Source organism: Narcine bancroftii, chromosome 6 (assembly GCF_036971445.1).
Source record: "Narcine bancroftii isolate sNarBan1 chromosome 6, sNarBan1.hap1, whole genome shotgun sequence".
NCBI lineage: Eukaryota > Metazoa > Chordata > Chondrichthyes > Torpediniformes > Narcinidae > Narcine > Narcine bancroftii.
In genome coordinates this window covers 153,208,687-153,223,692 of record NC_091474.1, presented here as the reverse complement: position 1 = coordinate 153,223,692, position 15,006 = coordinate 153,208,687, and the positions used below count along the sequence as shown (strand labels likewise).

The following is a 15,006-nucleotide window of genomic DNA, read 5'->3' as shown; positions in this document are numbered from 1 at the left end:
TTCTTTAAAAGATTGTTGATTAACAGGTTTAACATATGATATGAATTTGCAGTTTTAAATTTGTATACTAATAAGCATGTAACAAACCGTAGTAAACTTATATGCTGGGGTATATTGTCTTATTTGATAATATTGATATCTTTGTGCAGGAAAGGATTAAAAAAATCAATAAAATTAAAGCGCAAAGGTGTATTTTATTCTATTTCATTTGTTATCCATCAGACCGACCAGAGAAAAACTAAAGTAGGGAAAAATATGGATACATTTTCTTTTAAGACATTAGCTTGATGGATGACATACAACTGGCTGGCACAGGATATAATTTCTCCCTCTGGGCACTGAAAGTCCTTTGGTTCTTTTTGAATTTATCTTTGCTTTTATTGAACTTCACAAGATCTTTGAAGTGAAGACTAAATAATTTCCAAACAAAAAATTGTCACTCAAATTTGCTGGATGCAACATACTTTTATAAAATTATCTGTTTCCCAATGCTTTTTTAGCATTTGTTAAATGGTCAGTTAAAATGACTCTTTTAGGCTGATAATTTAAGAACTTCAGATTTGCTACATGTACCTTATCAAGATTAAAACCTGCCTCTTTTCCCTATCGCTAAGTATGTTGGAAGGAGGATAAGCATTTTATTTTGAAATGACATGTTATTAAATTATTACATGATCTAATAAACAGGGTGTGGTATATCTGCAAAATTTAACAAATTATATTGTAAATGAATAAGTACAAATATCTTTTTATTAGTAAACCAAAAATATTTCCGATTGAATGCCCCATCCAAATAATTTTAAAATGGCAATTCCTAAATCTTCTAGACAATTCTTGAGTGGATGGACAGAAGTAAACAGATCTGCACATTACTGAACTCCTGATGCACACAGAGAGACTGAGCACAGGCTGGGAGATCGTTTTGTTGAGCAACTTCGCTCTATTTTCAGTTCTGCTCCCCACTCCCGCACCAACATGTCTGTCCACAGTCTCATACACTTTCAGGGGCCACCTGCAAATTGAAGGAGCGAAACCTAATAGGCCTATCTCCAACCAAAAGGCATTAACATCAACTTCTCCTTTTCCATTAGACCTCTCCCTTCTCTCTCTTTTCCCATCCATTGGATTCCTTTCCTCCAGTTCTCCACCCCCTTCCTTCTCCATTCAGAGAGCTTTCCCCTCCCACTACCACTTTTCCTCTTTTTTTCTCTTGTGCCCTTCCAACCATAGCCAACTATGACCTCTCGCCTGTGGGCCTGTGCTCCTTCCTCTCCCACCACTATTTTATTCCGGCACCTGCCTGCTTTTTGCTCATACTTTGAAGGGTTCAGGCCCGAAACGTTCTTTAGGTATCTTTGCTACATTAGTTTCTCCAGCATTTTTGTGTAAATTACAATCGTCGCGTCTGCAGATTTCCTTGTTCAACTCGACAGTGAAATGCTGTGTTTGAATTGGCACAGCTTAAATGTACATTTATGTAGTAGTTTGGAAAGTTTATATTCATGGATTTTTGGTCCTCTGAGGAATCATTTAATTTGATGCACCTTACACACAGACCTATTGTTAATCTTTTTTTTGGGCTTCAGAGACCTACAGAAGTTATGTGTGCATTGTTCACCTGCTTTTCAACTTGTATCAATTTAAAATGCTAGTTAAGCTTGGTGAATGAATCAAAAAGTGCAGTGTGGAAGAGCACCCTTGATACTGTGGGGAGAAATTCAGTCGAGAAATTGCACATTTCAAATATTCTTGTTATATTGTATGTGTACATTTAAATTAAGGCCAGACCAGGGGAGGGAAAAACAAATATGTATCATTGAGGACATAGTCAATTCCATGTGAACATTCATCAAAACAAAATATTCTGCATCTGCAAACAAATAAATTTACTTGTCAAAGCTCAATATACAGAGAATGCAAATGGCTGTAATATAGAGAATCATGGCTTTCACTTTTTTTCCCATGTTGTGATCTGTTGATATGTAGGTTCTCTTATTAAAATTTAGCTAAAGATTGGGCTGATATCTGCAGTGGGATGGATATTCTTGTTGGATATTAAATCACTCTGCTGGTTTGATCATACTTTGATGAAGGGACCAAGCCTGAAACATTGGTTATGTATCTTTATCTTTGCCTCATAAAACTACACTGATTGACCTGCTGAGTTTCTCCAGCCTTGTGTTTTTACTTCAGTCATTGCGTCTGCAGACTTTCGTGTTTCTGCTAATTTGATCATCAGTTTCCTGAGAGTGCTGATCTTCCATTCCAGGTGAGTTTCCATCCAAATGGAGTTAAGCCAAATCTGCAGATGCTGGGGTCAAGTGCAATACACAAAAATGCTGGAGAAATTCAGCAGGTTGTGCACCATCCAGAGGAAGTAAAAGGTGACTAATGCTTCAGGCCTGAGCTCTTCATCAGGAATCAGGAAAAACAGGTCAATACCTATAGATTAAACACTCAGAGACCACCTACGGCTCCTAGAACGCTTCCACCAGCGTTGTCTCCGCTCCATCCTCAACATCCATTGGAGCGCTTTCATCCCTAACGTCGAAGTACTCGAGATGGCAGAGGTCGACAGCATCGAGTCCACGCTGCTGAAGATCCAGCTGTGCTGGATGGGTCACGTCTCCAGAATGGAGGACCATCGCCTTCCCAAGATCGTGTTATATGGCAAGCTCTCCACTGGCCACCGTGACAGAGGTGCACCAAAGAAAAGGTACAAGGACTGCCTAAAGAAATCTCTTGGTGCCTGCCACATTGACCACCGCCAGTGGGCTGATAACGCCTCAAACCGTGCATCTTGGCGCCTCACAGTTTGGCGGGCAGCAACCTCCTTTGAAGAAGACCGCAGAGCCCACCTCACTGACAAAAGGCAAAGGAGGAAAAACCCAACACCCAACCCCAACCAACCAATTTTCCCCTGCAACCGCTGCAACCGTGTCTGCCTGTCCCGCATCGGACTTGTCAGCCACAAACGAGCCTGCAGCTGACGTGGACTTTTACCCCCTCCATAAATCTTCGTCCGCGAAGCCAAGCCAAAGAAAGAAAAAAAGAAACACTCAGCGACTCATTGCAGTACATAAGAATAATAATTCAAGTGCTGCAGAAGAGCCTTGATTCATGAAAGCATAACTGAAATGTTTTTATAATGTGGGCCTCACCTATGTTTAATTTTTTTTTAAATGGCTAATATTGATAAATTCGTTTGTGAAAGATTAATTATCCATGTGCATATTTTGCTGCTAGCAGCCAGTCACCAAATTTGAACCACATCAAAGCTGTCAGATGTTAGGTTAGCTTTCTCATGTGGTGTCTTTTTTAAAGATATAATACATCAGACAGTGTATGAGATCTCCATTCTGTTTCTATTTGTATGAGTTAGCAATGGTTTTAATATAATTTTGATATTAGATGAAAGAATTCTATGTGGGAAAGAATCCAAGAAGTGGAATTCTGATTTTAGTTGGCTGTTGAGAACTGCATAGTACAATTTTTGATATAATGTATCAGCCACTGGTGTTAAATATTATTAATTCTTAATTAATGATATTTGTCCAGACTATCCTATTTACTGAACAGCAATTTAGAGAAGAATTTAAGGTCACTTCACTTTTCCAAATAGTGTGACAGGGTTTTTGTCTGGTGAAGCATTAAACTATTGTCCATCCAATTATCTGTTGTCACACATTTTCAGATCATGAAATGTAAAACTAAGGACAAATTGCTTGTTTAAACATTAGGTTTTCAAAAAAAAATTGATTCACATTGGCAGTATACATAGAGGAGGCGCACAAATATGGAACAAAAAAAAACAATTTTGAAGAACTCAGTGGGTCAAGCAATATCTTGGTAGGTAGGAGAGTGATTGATATTTCAGGTCGAGACTTTGCAATGGGCATTGCAGAAGGAAAATAGCCAGCATATGGATGTGAGAGGAAGGGTGCTTTGGATACTGGTTGGTGATAGGTAGATGGGGAGATGATGGGCAGGTGGCATCAAAGGGTGAGGAGGGAATGTTGTCAGAAATGCTGGAGGAACTCAGCTGTTCTTGCAGTATCCATAGGAGGTTCAGATATATTATCAACATTTCAGCCCTGAGCCCTTCCTCAAGGTATGTGAAGAAAGACAAGCATCTGAATTAAAGACTGGGAAGAATAGGAGGGGGAGGAGTACAGACCAACAGATATGAGGAAAGATGTGAAAGAGACAGCTAGAGGAAAAGAAGAGACAGGGAAGAAGATGGGGGGGGGGGGGTCATTTTCTGACAGAATTCGATATTAAGGCTGTCTAGTTGGAGGGTGCCCAAATAGAAGATGAAGTGTTGTTCCTCCAATTTGCAGGTCGTCTCAGTCTGGCAGTGCACGAGACCATGGACAGACATGTCAGAAAGTGAATGAGATAGAATTGAAATGGGTGGCCATCACAGCTATTGCAGTAGAGCCGGGGAGCTCAACAAAGCAATCTCCCAATCTGTTTCCAGCCTTTCTGATGTTGAGGAGACCACAACAGGAGCACTGGATGCTGTAAGATGACCTCTGTAGATTCACATGAAATGTTGTTTCACTTGGAAGAACTGTTAGGCCCCTGAATCGTGGTGAGGGAGGTGGAGTATGGGTGCAAGTGAAGTATCTCCTCTGGTCAAAAGTGCCAAGGGGGTGATTGGTGAGGAGGGAGCAGAAGACAAGGGAGCAGTCCGTATGGAAGGAAGAGAGGGCAATACGTGTCAGGTAGTGGGATCATGTAGTAGGTGATGGAAATGGCAAAGAAGGATATGTTGGATGCAGAGGTTGGTGGGTTGGTAGGTGAGGGTGAGGGAAATCCTGACCTGTTAAGTGTGGGGGCAGAGGGAGCCAGGGAAGATGTGTGGGTAATGGAGGATATGCAGGTGAGGGCTGAGTTGATGGTGGTAGAGGGGAAGCCACATTGTTTGAAGGAGGGCATTTCTAATTATCTGGCATGGAAGAGCTCATTTTGGGTATAAATGCGACAGAGATGGAGGAATTGAGATAAATAAATGGAATCCTTAACAGGGGACAGGGTGAGAAGAGATGTAGTTGAGGTAGCTGTGGGAGTTGGTGTAAGATATCTGTCAAGAGTATAATCTTCTGAGGTGGAGTAAGAGAGATTGAGGAAAGGGAGAGTGTTGTGAGAGATGAACCAAGTGAAGTTAACCATTTACAAAGCGGAAACAGGCCATGTCGGCCTTTCGAGTCCGCACCGGTTCACTAGAACAACTCCACTAGCTCAATCCTCTCACTCTCCGCCAATATCCCTTCAATCCCCTCACCTCCATGTACACATCCAACCTTCTCTTAAATGACAGAAGGGACCCTGCCGCAACTATCTCATCCGAAAAACATTCCATTCTGCCACCACTCTATGAGTGAAGATCCTCTAATATTTCTCCTAAAGTTTTGCCCTCTTACCCTTAACTGTCTGCATGGGTTTGAGGGTTTGAGACTGTAAGTTAAATGGGTGCAATTGGGCAGCATGGGCTTGTAGATGAAACATTTTCTCCTATAGTTTTATAAAACCACACAATTTCTAGTAAATGTTAAGATATCACACCCAGATGAGTCAGTCACCAAGTATGTCAATTCTATAAACTTCTGATATAAAGGAAATAACTGGAAATACAAAAATGTCACCCATTTGCTCACATCACTGTCATACTGAATCTTGAACTAAATGGCAAGCTTGAAGAAAGGGTATGGGAAATAAACATGGCCAAGGGGAAACCACTAAAATTGGAAAATTAAATATTCATACCATTGAGTTGTATGCTATCAAGTAGAATATAAAATGTTCTTCAAATTTTATTATTGGCTTTACTGTGGCAGTGGGAAAGGATAAGGACATGCATGAGTGTGGGAATGGGAAGGGGAGTCAAATCAGCTTTGAATAGTGAGGATGTTTTGGAAACCAGATTTTTTTTTCCTTTTTCTAACTTTTCTATACTTTTGTTTCTATCTTTTTTCTTTTTTTTTCTTTTGTCTTTTCTCTTTTGGGACTATTATTTGAGGGAGGTGGTGGATGGGTTATTGGGATATAATTTGCAGCATGTATAACTAATTTAAATATTGATTGTCACTTCCTGTATTTGGATATTAATATGTGCAAAAAAATGGAGTGGGCTGGAAATACTGAATAGTCAACTCCTCCTATTTTCATCTTCTATGTCTAAATGTACATAGATTCCTATCAATTCTCCTCCATCTGGTTACCAGCATTAAACTTACTTAGTAGTTCCACACTATTCAAATACTCTGTAAAATGAATTAATTTCCATCTAAATATTTTGCATTGCAGAAAATAGTTGGTATTGTTTTCATGCGTGTACCATTACAATTAATAGAAAAGTTTTAACATTATTGTCAAAATATTTAGTCCATGAAATTAAATTGACTCATGGTGCCTTTATTTCTATTAGTAAATTTGTTCATTTTGTTAAGGATGCAATCTGATTTTTTTTTCCTCATTAGGACTTAAATTGCTTTTAATGTAAAATCTATGTTACAGAACATCTTTGGAAATAATTGTTCCCAAAACATTTGGTTCTATATTTAAAAAAATGAAGTTGAGGGTGATTTTTTTTTTCTCTGATATTAAGGATCCAGGGTATTGCTTTTCAATGTCTCTTGCAAATTGTCAGACAACCAAAGGCAAAACTATGACCTAGATTTTTAGTCAGCTCTGTACAAGTAGGTTAGCATTCGTACAGTTTTTCAGCAATATAATTTTACATGGTTATGAACAAATATGCTGAGCACAGTATATGAAGTGAATGTTATCTTCTAATACTCTAAGGATTTGTTTAGTCATGGAAGAGAGATTTGATATAAAAGCAACCTGAATGTTGCTACTGTAAAGCCAATGTTCAATGGCCTACTGATGTTTCAATGCTAAATAATCATACTCTGGATAATTGGAGCTAATCATGTTTTCCTTATGGATGTGTGGGGCTACCAGTGGGGGGAATTATTTTTAATGAATTTGTTTTGAAAAATTAATAGACAATAGACAATAGACAATAGGAGCTGGAGTAGGCCATTTGGCCCGTCGGGCCAGCACCGCCATTTTAGATCATGGCTGATCATTACCATCAGTACCCCTTTCCAGCCTTATCCCCATAACCCTTAACTCCGTTACCCACAAGAGTCTTATCTAACTCTCTTTTGAACATAGTCAGCGAATCCGCCTCTACCACCCTCTGTGGCAGAGCATTCCACAGATTCACACTTCTCTGGGTAAAAAAATGCTTTCTCATCTCCGTCCTAAAGGGCCTACCCTGTATTCTTAAACTATGCCCTCTAGTCCTCGTCTCCCCCATCATTGGGAACAAGTAATCAGACTTCACCTTGTCTATCCCCCTGATGATTTTGTATACCTCAATCATGTCCCCCCTCATCCTTCTAAACTCCAATGGATACAAGTCCAGTTTTTCTAGCCTTGCTGCATATGACAACCCTGCCATCCCGGGGAACTAACCTTGTAAATCTGCGCTGCACACCCTCTATAGCTAGTATGTCCTTCCTCAAGTTTGGAGACCAGAACTGGACGCAATACTCCAGGTGGGGTCTCACCAGGGCCCTGTATAACTGCAGAAGGGCGTCTCTGTTCCTATACTCCAATCCCCTCTTTATGAAAGCCAACATTCCATTTGCCTTCTTCACAGCTTTCTGAACCTTCAGTGACCGGTGAACAAGTACACCCAGATCCATTTGCACTTCCCCACTCCCTAGCTTGTCTCCATTTAAATAATACTCAGCTTTCCTATTACTTCCCCCAAAATGAATAACCTCACATTTGTTCACATTGAAATTCATCTTCCATTTAGCCACCCACTCCTCCAGCCTGTCCAAGTCCCTCTGCATTTTCCTTACATCCTCCTCACACCCCACACCGCCACCCAGTTTAGTGACATCTGCAAATTTGCTCATGTTATTTATAATCCCCTCATCCAAATCATTAACATAAATTACAAACAACTGAGGACCCAACACCGATCCCTGAGGCACTCCACTCGTCACATCCTGCCATTCTGAAAAAGACCCATTTACTCCAACCCTTTGTTTCCTATCTCTTAACCAATTTCCTATCCATGTCAGCACCTTACCTCCAATACCATGCTCCCTGATCTTGCCCACTAGACTCCCGTGCGGTACCTTATCAAAGGCCTTCTGGAAGTCCAAATACACCACATCCACTGGCTCTCCCGAGTCCACCCTCTTTGTCACATCCTCAAAAAATTCCAGAAGGTTAGTCAAGCATGACTTACCCTTAAGGAATTAATTCATCTCTAATTTTGAAGCTATATATTTTCTATTATTTCACTTGAAAAATATGAAACCATTTTGGTTTTTCTTTTCACCAGTATTGGAATATTTAATAGGAATATGAAACAAAACCACTAATGACTCAAAATGAAAATAATTGAACTCACCAATATAAGTAAAAGACATTACTGAGGCTGTATTATGTAGCAAATTATTAAGAAATTATTTAGATCTGCTCATTCTTGAATTCTGGTGAAGAAATTAGCACATTGAAAATAATTTGTTAAAAGTTTTTTGGTAAAATTTTGGAACAAGAGATTTCAAATTCATGTCATACTATCAGGGCCAATGAGATCAATAGTTTTATTTTGACTTAACCTCTGAGATGTTTTTTAAAGAAAGAAAAATCAATACAAAGATGAAAACAGCCATTAAACCCATCCAGTCTGAATCTTCCAGTTTAGATTCCAATGGAACAGGTTGTACCTCTTCAATCCAGCAACGTTGGGACCTGGCCATTGCCAGACCACAGAAAATGCCTGAAAACAGAAGTGGGACACTTATTAGCATTAGCACCATCTTCTGCTCCTCTTGGATGACATCCTGAAGTGCTAAACTACAGCTGAATATAAGAAATTTACAGGATTGATTCAACAAAACACTCAACTGCAGTGTAAACAGATTTTGGCACATTAGCACTTCTATTAGTGCTGCCCTGGTGGCAGATCCATAAACAAATGGTGCCAGATTCAAAGCGTGCCAGACCATGGGAATTGCTGGACCACAGAGCGCCAGATTAGAGAGGTCCAACCTGTATTTTAGAGTATTACTGAAATCATCTTACTGTTCAGTCTCTTTATTTATAATATTGTCTTGCTTCTGGATATCCTATTCAGCTGGCATGGTTTAACATAATACTGTGGAACCACCTCCAGGAAGATGGTTCCACAGCATTATGTTAAACCATGTTTCACGTGTTAATCTATATTTGTGTGCCAATAAAAGGTAGAAGAGACTTGCAGAACTAAATAGGCTGCCCTCTAGTCTTGCCCATGTGTGACGCATATCCTTTTTTAAAATTTTACTTAATTGTTTGCAACATGACAGGAAAATAAATGAATAAAACATTAATCAAATATCCATCGCCAATGATACAAAAAAAACTTTTATATTTTTCTCCCCATCCCCCCCACCCAAAAGTAAGAAAAGGAAAGAAAGAAATGCCTACCATTTAATATACAATAATACTAGCATATACTATCATTAATTGTTATTAAAAATTACTAATTAAGAGGAGTAGATAAGATAAAAGAGGTGAATGGAAAATTATCCATAAAATCCATATATGGTATCTAAATGATATAAAAATTTTCAACTTGATTCCTTAAACTATACGTAATTTTTTCCAAAGGTATACAATTTTGCATCTCATTACACCATCTACCTAACAACACTTCTCTGTCATCTTTCCATGATATCGCTATACATTTCTTTGCAGTTGCTATTGCAATACTTCAAAAATTTTCTTGGTACTTGTCCAATTTCAATTTTCTATCCTTTTCATAAATATCTCCAAGTAAATATATTCTTGGAGCCTTTGCTATTGTTATGTTTATAATTTGCCCTAATAATAAACTCAGTTCATTTCAAAACCTTTCCACTTTTTCACAAGACCACACTGAATGCAAAAATAGTCCCTATTTCTTTGGCACATCGAAAGCACTTATTTGAATAATCAGGATTAAGTCCATTTAACTTCTGTGGAGTTTAATACAATTGATGAAGAAAATTATATTGAACCATTTGATATCTAACATTTACTGTATTCGTAACACTTTCATAACATAATTTTGACCAAATCTCCTCCTGAATATGTATATTTAAATCTTTCTCCCATCGGATTTTTGATTTGTATAAATCTTTTTTTCTTTACAGTCTCTTGTAATTTTATATACATATTAATAATGAATTTCTTAACAATAAATGTATCTGTTATTATGTCTTCAAATTGACTTTGTTTAGGGAGTCTCAAATCTGCTCCCAGTCTCTTTTTCAAATACAATGTTAATTGATAATGTGCAAAAATTGTATTATATATATTGTATTTATCTTTAAATTGATTAAAAGTTTAAAAAAAAAGATCCTAAGAAACAATCTTTTATTCTCTGTAAACCTTCACTCTACCAAATATCAAATAAAGAATTATTCAAAGTGAAAGGACAAAGTTGAATAAAATTGAATAAAATAATACGTGAATTTCTTTGGAAAGGTAAGATGTCAAGAATTGGTTTAGAAAAATTAATGTGGAAATTTGATCAGGGTGGACGAAGATTACCAAATTTTAAGAATTATTTTAAAGCAGCTCAATTGAGGTTTTTGTCCTCCTGTTATGAACGGGATGAAAAACCAGCTTAGATTCAAATAGAAATGAATAAAATTGGTGAAACTATTCCATTGTTAATTTTGTATAAATGGAATAATGAGTCGTTTAAAAGAACTGAAGATTTTTCTGTATTGAAACATATTTTAAACCAATGGAATAGAATTCATATTGAGAGGGGAATTAAAAATTATCAATTACCAAAATGTGACGCATATCCTTGATACCAATCAAACTCTCGTACTATATTGGTTGAAAATGTAAGATTATATTATTAAACAAAGACTTAATGTAAACAGGAGTCTTGATCCCCAACAAATGCTAAGTTATGAGAAAGTATAAAAATGATAATTGAGCAGTGCAAAAGCTTGGCATATTAATTTGTTTGTATAAATCGTGCTTGTAAGGATGCATACAATTCCTGGAAGTATTTTGGTGGTAACATTAAATTTTCTTATCTTTGTAAATAAATTTAAGTCCATTAGGTTTTAACCTTGTTGTCAATGTTCTTATGGCTGTCATGGTTTTTAAGTTTTTGAGTTTGTAATTTACAGGAATGCTCCAGAATGGAAAGAAGTTTGACTCTTCCAGAGACAGAAACAAGACTTTCAAGTTCAAAATTGGCAAAAAGGAAGTAATTAAAGGCTGGGAGGATGGTGTAGCACAGGTATTTATTAGTTTGCCAGATATTTTGCTTTTGCATAAGTTCAGACATCCATTATAGTTGCTGCAGCTGACAGTTTTTACTATCTTTCTATGTAGCTGAATAAGTAAAAATTTCATGGCCATTTGGAGTCTCATTAAATACCAGACAGATGTCTAGCATATTCATCAAGCATGCATATCTAATTTAAAAATGCAGCATTTAGAAGTATTTCAGTTTGATTGTGTGGGCTGAGCAGTCACAAAATGAAGGGTTTGCAGTAGACTGGTAAAGTTTAATGAAATTTATAGCCTGATTTAGTATTTTTGAAAAGGATGTCAAAGTGTAAAATAGAAGCTGCAGTTTGCCAACGACGAGTCAGTTTTCTGCTGTGTATGATAGTATTAATGCATTATTATTACCATATGCAAGTAGTGGGAAACAAATAAATGCAAACTGAGAATTCAACTAATCAAAATTGTTTTAATATCAGATGAGTTTGGGGCAAAGGGCAAAACTGACCTGTACCCCTGACGTGGCATATGGTGCGACAGGCCATCCTGGAGTAATCCCAGCCAATGCCACTCTTATCTTTGATGTAGAACTGCTGAAGTTGGAGTGACAATGTCCTTGATTGATATTTAATTGCAAGGCAAGTAATCCTTTATAACATTATTGATATTTTCTTTGTATAAATTAGTATTGAACTTGATCTGAAACTTTTAAATAATTACTTTATGTGCAATTCACTTTAAAATATGCCTGGCCATTTGCCTGGGGGACAATAGAATGTCTGGGAAGTAATTACAGAAGCTGCCTTGATTTTCCAAGAAGAGTGCTAGATCGTGTAATGGTAATACTGTATAATGGACTTAATACTTTGAAACGCTAAGGCCAAAGGGCTTGATGAGCCAATTTCTTTCAATCCTTCATCTAAATTAACCCCATAAACCAAAATGATTTTGAAACTGGTATTATGGTCCTCTGGGCTGAAAACTTTGATTGATTCAAATTGAAGATTCCTTAGCTTGATAAGTCATTTGTCTTGAGTAGAATTTTATGATTATACTTGATACCATTAAATACATAGCAGCACTATTACATTTTACAGAAGTGTTTAGGATCTTTGAAAGCAGATTTTGTCTGTAAGCAATATGGTTATATGGTTATATTATGGAACTATGCCTTCACAGTTCTAACCTTACAAAAAACACTTTTTTTGTACATTTGCACTGGTACATGTCAGCTGTTTTGGTAACATGACATTGACATGGATGCGGGCTTAAGTTTTTGGTGACAAATTTGAAGAGAAATGTACATTTACTTAATTTCATATCAGCTTCCCTGTACAGTTCATTGCAGGTACCATATACATGATTAACCTTAAAATATATTTTCCTAGTGATGAAGTTAGTATTCTTCTGAAAATCATCTGATATTTCAATTGTCTACATTCTTTCCTTGGTGCACTTGTTTTTATTGTGCAACATTATGAGAATCGAGTGATCACCATTCTGCTTTTCTATATAATCACTGGAGTGTGTCGCTTTATCAGAGAACAATGGGCATGTTTCATTAATGGTTCAGAACTTGCAGAAAAGATTTTTAAAAGGTGAAAATTTTGACAAATGGGTACATGGTAAAATTTACAACTGTATTGGCACAAGATCATTGCCTTTTCCACCTAGCAACATAGTTAAACAATAGTCCTGTTTACCTATAAAATTGTTGTTTTTCTAGTTGGAATAAAATATTGCTGTTGCAATGGTGGAAATAAATGAGAGATGATACGTATTGAAATAGTAATTTTATTTTTCTCTTTTTTTTAAAGGGATGACATAGGGAGTTCTGGGTTTCAGTACTGTGGAATAGATCTTCAATGGCTCAAGAAGCCAGTTAGAAGAATTTTATGATATTGATTAAAAAGATCCAATGATACTTATCTACCTACCTACATCTGTTTACTTTGCTCTCAATATTTGGAATTGTTAGTTTTGACTGCCAGTGTTGTTCATTTGTAGATCATGTGCTTATGAGATTCATATTTCAATTTTTTATTGATTTCTGGTCTGTTTAATTGCATGAAATATTTAATGAATTTGAATAACTTCCAATTATTTGACAAAGTTGACCTGACTGGGGTCTAGCCTAATTTTTGAATAGCAAAGATTTTATTAAAAAAAAAGCCTACTAAGATTTTATGGAATTCAAATAAATGGGCATTCATAAGAAACTACAGAACCTGTATTACCAGTCTTACACTGAAGCAAGAACTTGTGTAAAACTTAACTGCTTGTTGAAATAAAAAAAAATCTTGATGTTGACCTTTAAAATACAGTGCCAGGTAATTGTATGTTTCTTTCTGTTGGGAAAAGATCACTGATGTTTGTAATCAAATTCTGGCAAAATCCTTGAGCCCATAAGCTTTGAAATGTTGCATGTGAACCACATCCAGAATGAAACAAAAATGTCACGTTGCAAACAGATTTTAGAAAACGTGGAGCTCAATATATGTTTTATCAACCAGAATGTGGTCATTTTAAATGTGTGTAAGATTTTATGCTTTTATAAAAAAGAGCAGAAATGCTGGAAACACTCAGCAGGTATGCCATTCTGTTTTCCCTGTTATGTTTCAGATTCAACTGCATCAAAAGTTCTCTGATTTCCAAACTTGTGCTTTAGAAATCAATACTGTCTGTTCTAATTTAGGCTTTTGAATGGGGGGGGGAAACAAGTGATAATGGCATTTCATACAATCTAGAAAAATGACTTGCATCAACAAATTTTATGATGTACCATGCTCAATCAGACTTCCAGACACCAGAGAAAGACAGCCTCAACCTTCCTCAGGATATAGCTTCAAAACGAACAGCATCAAAAATAAAGAGGAAAAGATTACAAGAGACATAAATTTTAAAAAAAATTAGAAACACTAGCAGGCCAGGCAGCATCTGAAGAAATTGACCATTTCAATTCCACATCTTCCATTAGGACTGGAAAAAAAGCTGGTGATAAAACAACAACTCAGAAAATGCAGGGAATGGATATGGGAAAGAAAGAACAAAATCTGATAGGGTGCAAAGCACCATCATTCTTTTTGCCATTTAATTTCTCCTCCCTTCCACTGTATTTGAATCTTCATTTTGTTCTTTTCTGCTGAGTATTTCCAGAAATTCCTAGTTCAATTTTGGATTTATATCTTCTGCAATATTTTGCTTGTGTACTTATTTCATTCAGTTTACAACACATGGTTTGCAAGGTTATGATAATAAAACTCCATTTTTACATAATTGTGCATTAATCATTTGACATTGATTAATCAAACATATCTTTGAAATTTTAATGATTTTGGAGATTAAGAAATTAAAATTTGCAGGGAATTACCAACTAAAATAATCCGATTTCTAACAATTTGTGAGAACAATCCAAAGTTTTCTACAGCTATTAATTACTTTTGAAGTACAGGTACAGTCATTTTTGTGATGTAGGTTAACACTACAACCAACCTCCACATAGCAAAATTTCATAAATAACAGACCAAATTGTTTTTGGTAATGTTGGTCAAGAAACTTGAGGGGAATGTCTTAAGAATCATTCAAAATAAATCAGTGCGTTTAACAAGTCATCAAAGTTGGTGCTCTGAAGGACGGATGTAATGTGTGTCCAACTATTGGATTTTGGGATGTGCCTGAATCCTTTTATTTTGC

General features: G+C 36.6%; 1 protein-coding gene across 4 annotated transcripts in view; it reads left to right on the top strand.

Annotated features, from left to right (window-relative positions):
• LOC138736603 (peptidyl-prolyl cis-trans isomerase FKBP1B) overlaps window positions 1-14,589 on the top strand; it is a 42,744-nt gene extending 28,155 nt beyond the window's left edge. For all 4 annotated transcript variants that reach the window (XM_069886386.1, XM_069886387.1, XM_069886388.1 and 1 more), the window contains 3 exons: window positions 11,211-11,323; window positions 11,793-11,951; window positions 13,131-14,589. In XM_069886386.1, coding sequence (XP_069742487.1) covers window positions 11,211-11,323; window positions 11,793-11,921 — 242 coding nt within the window. In that variant the 3' untranslated portion in view covers window positions 11,922-11,951; window positions 13,131-14,589. The remainder of the gene's footprint in view (window positions 1-11,210; window positions 11,324-11,792; window positions 11,952-13,130) is intronic.
• The last annotated feature ends 417 nt before the right edge of the window (window positions 14,590-15,006 follow it).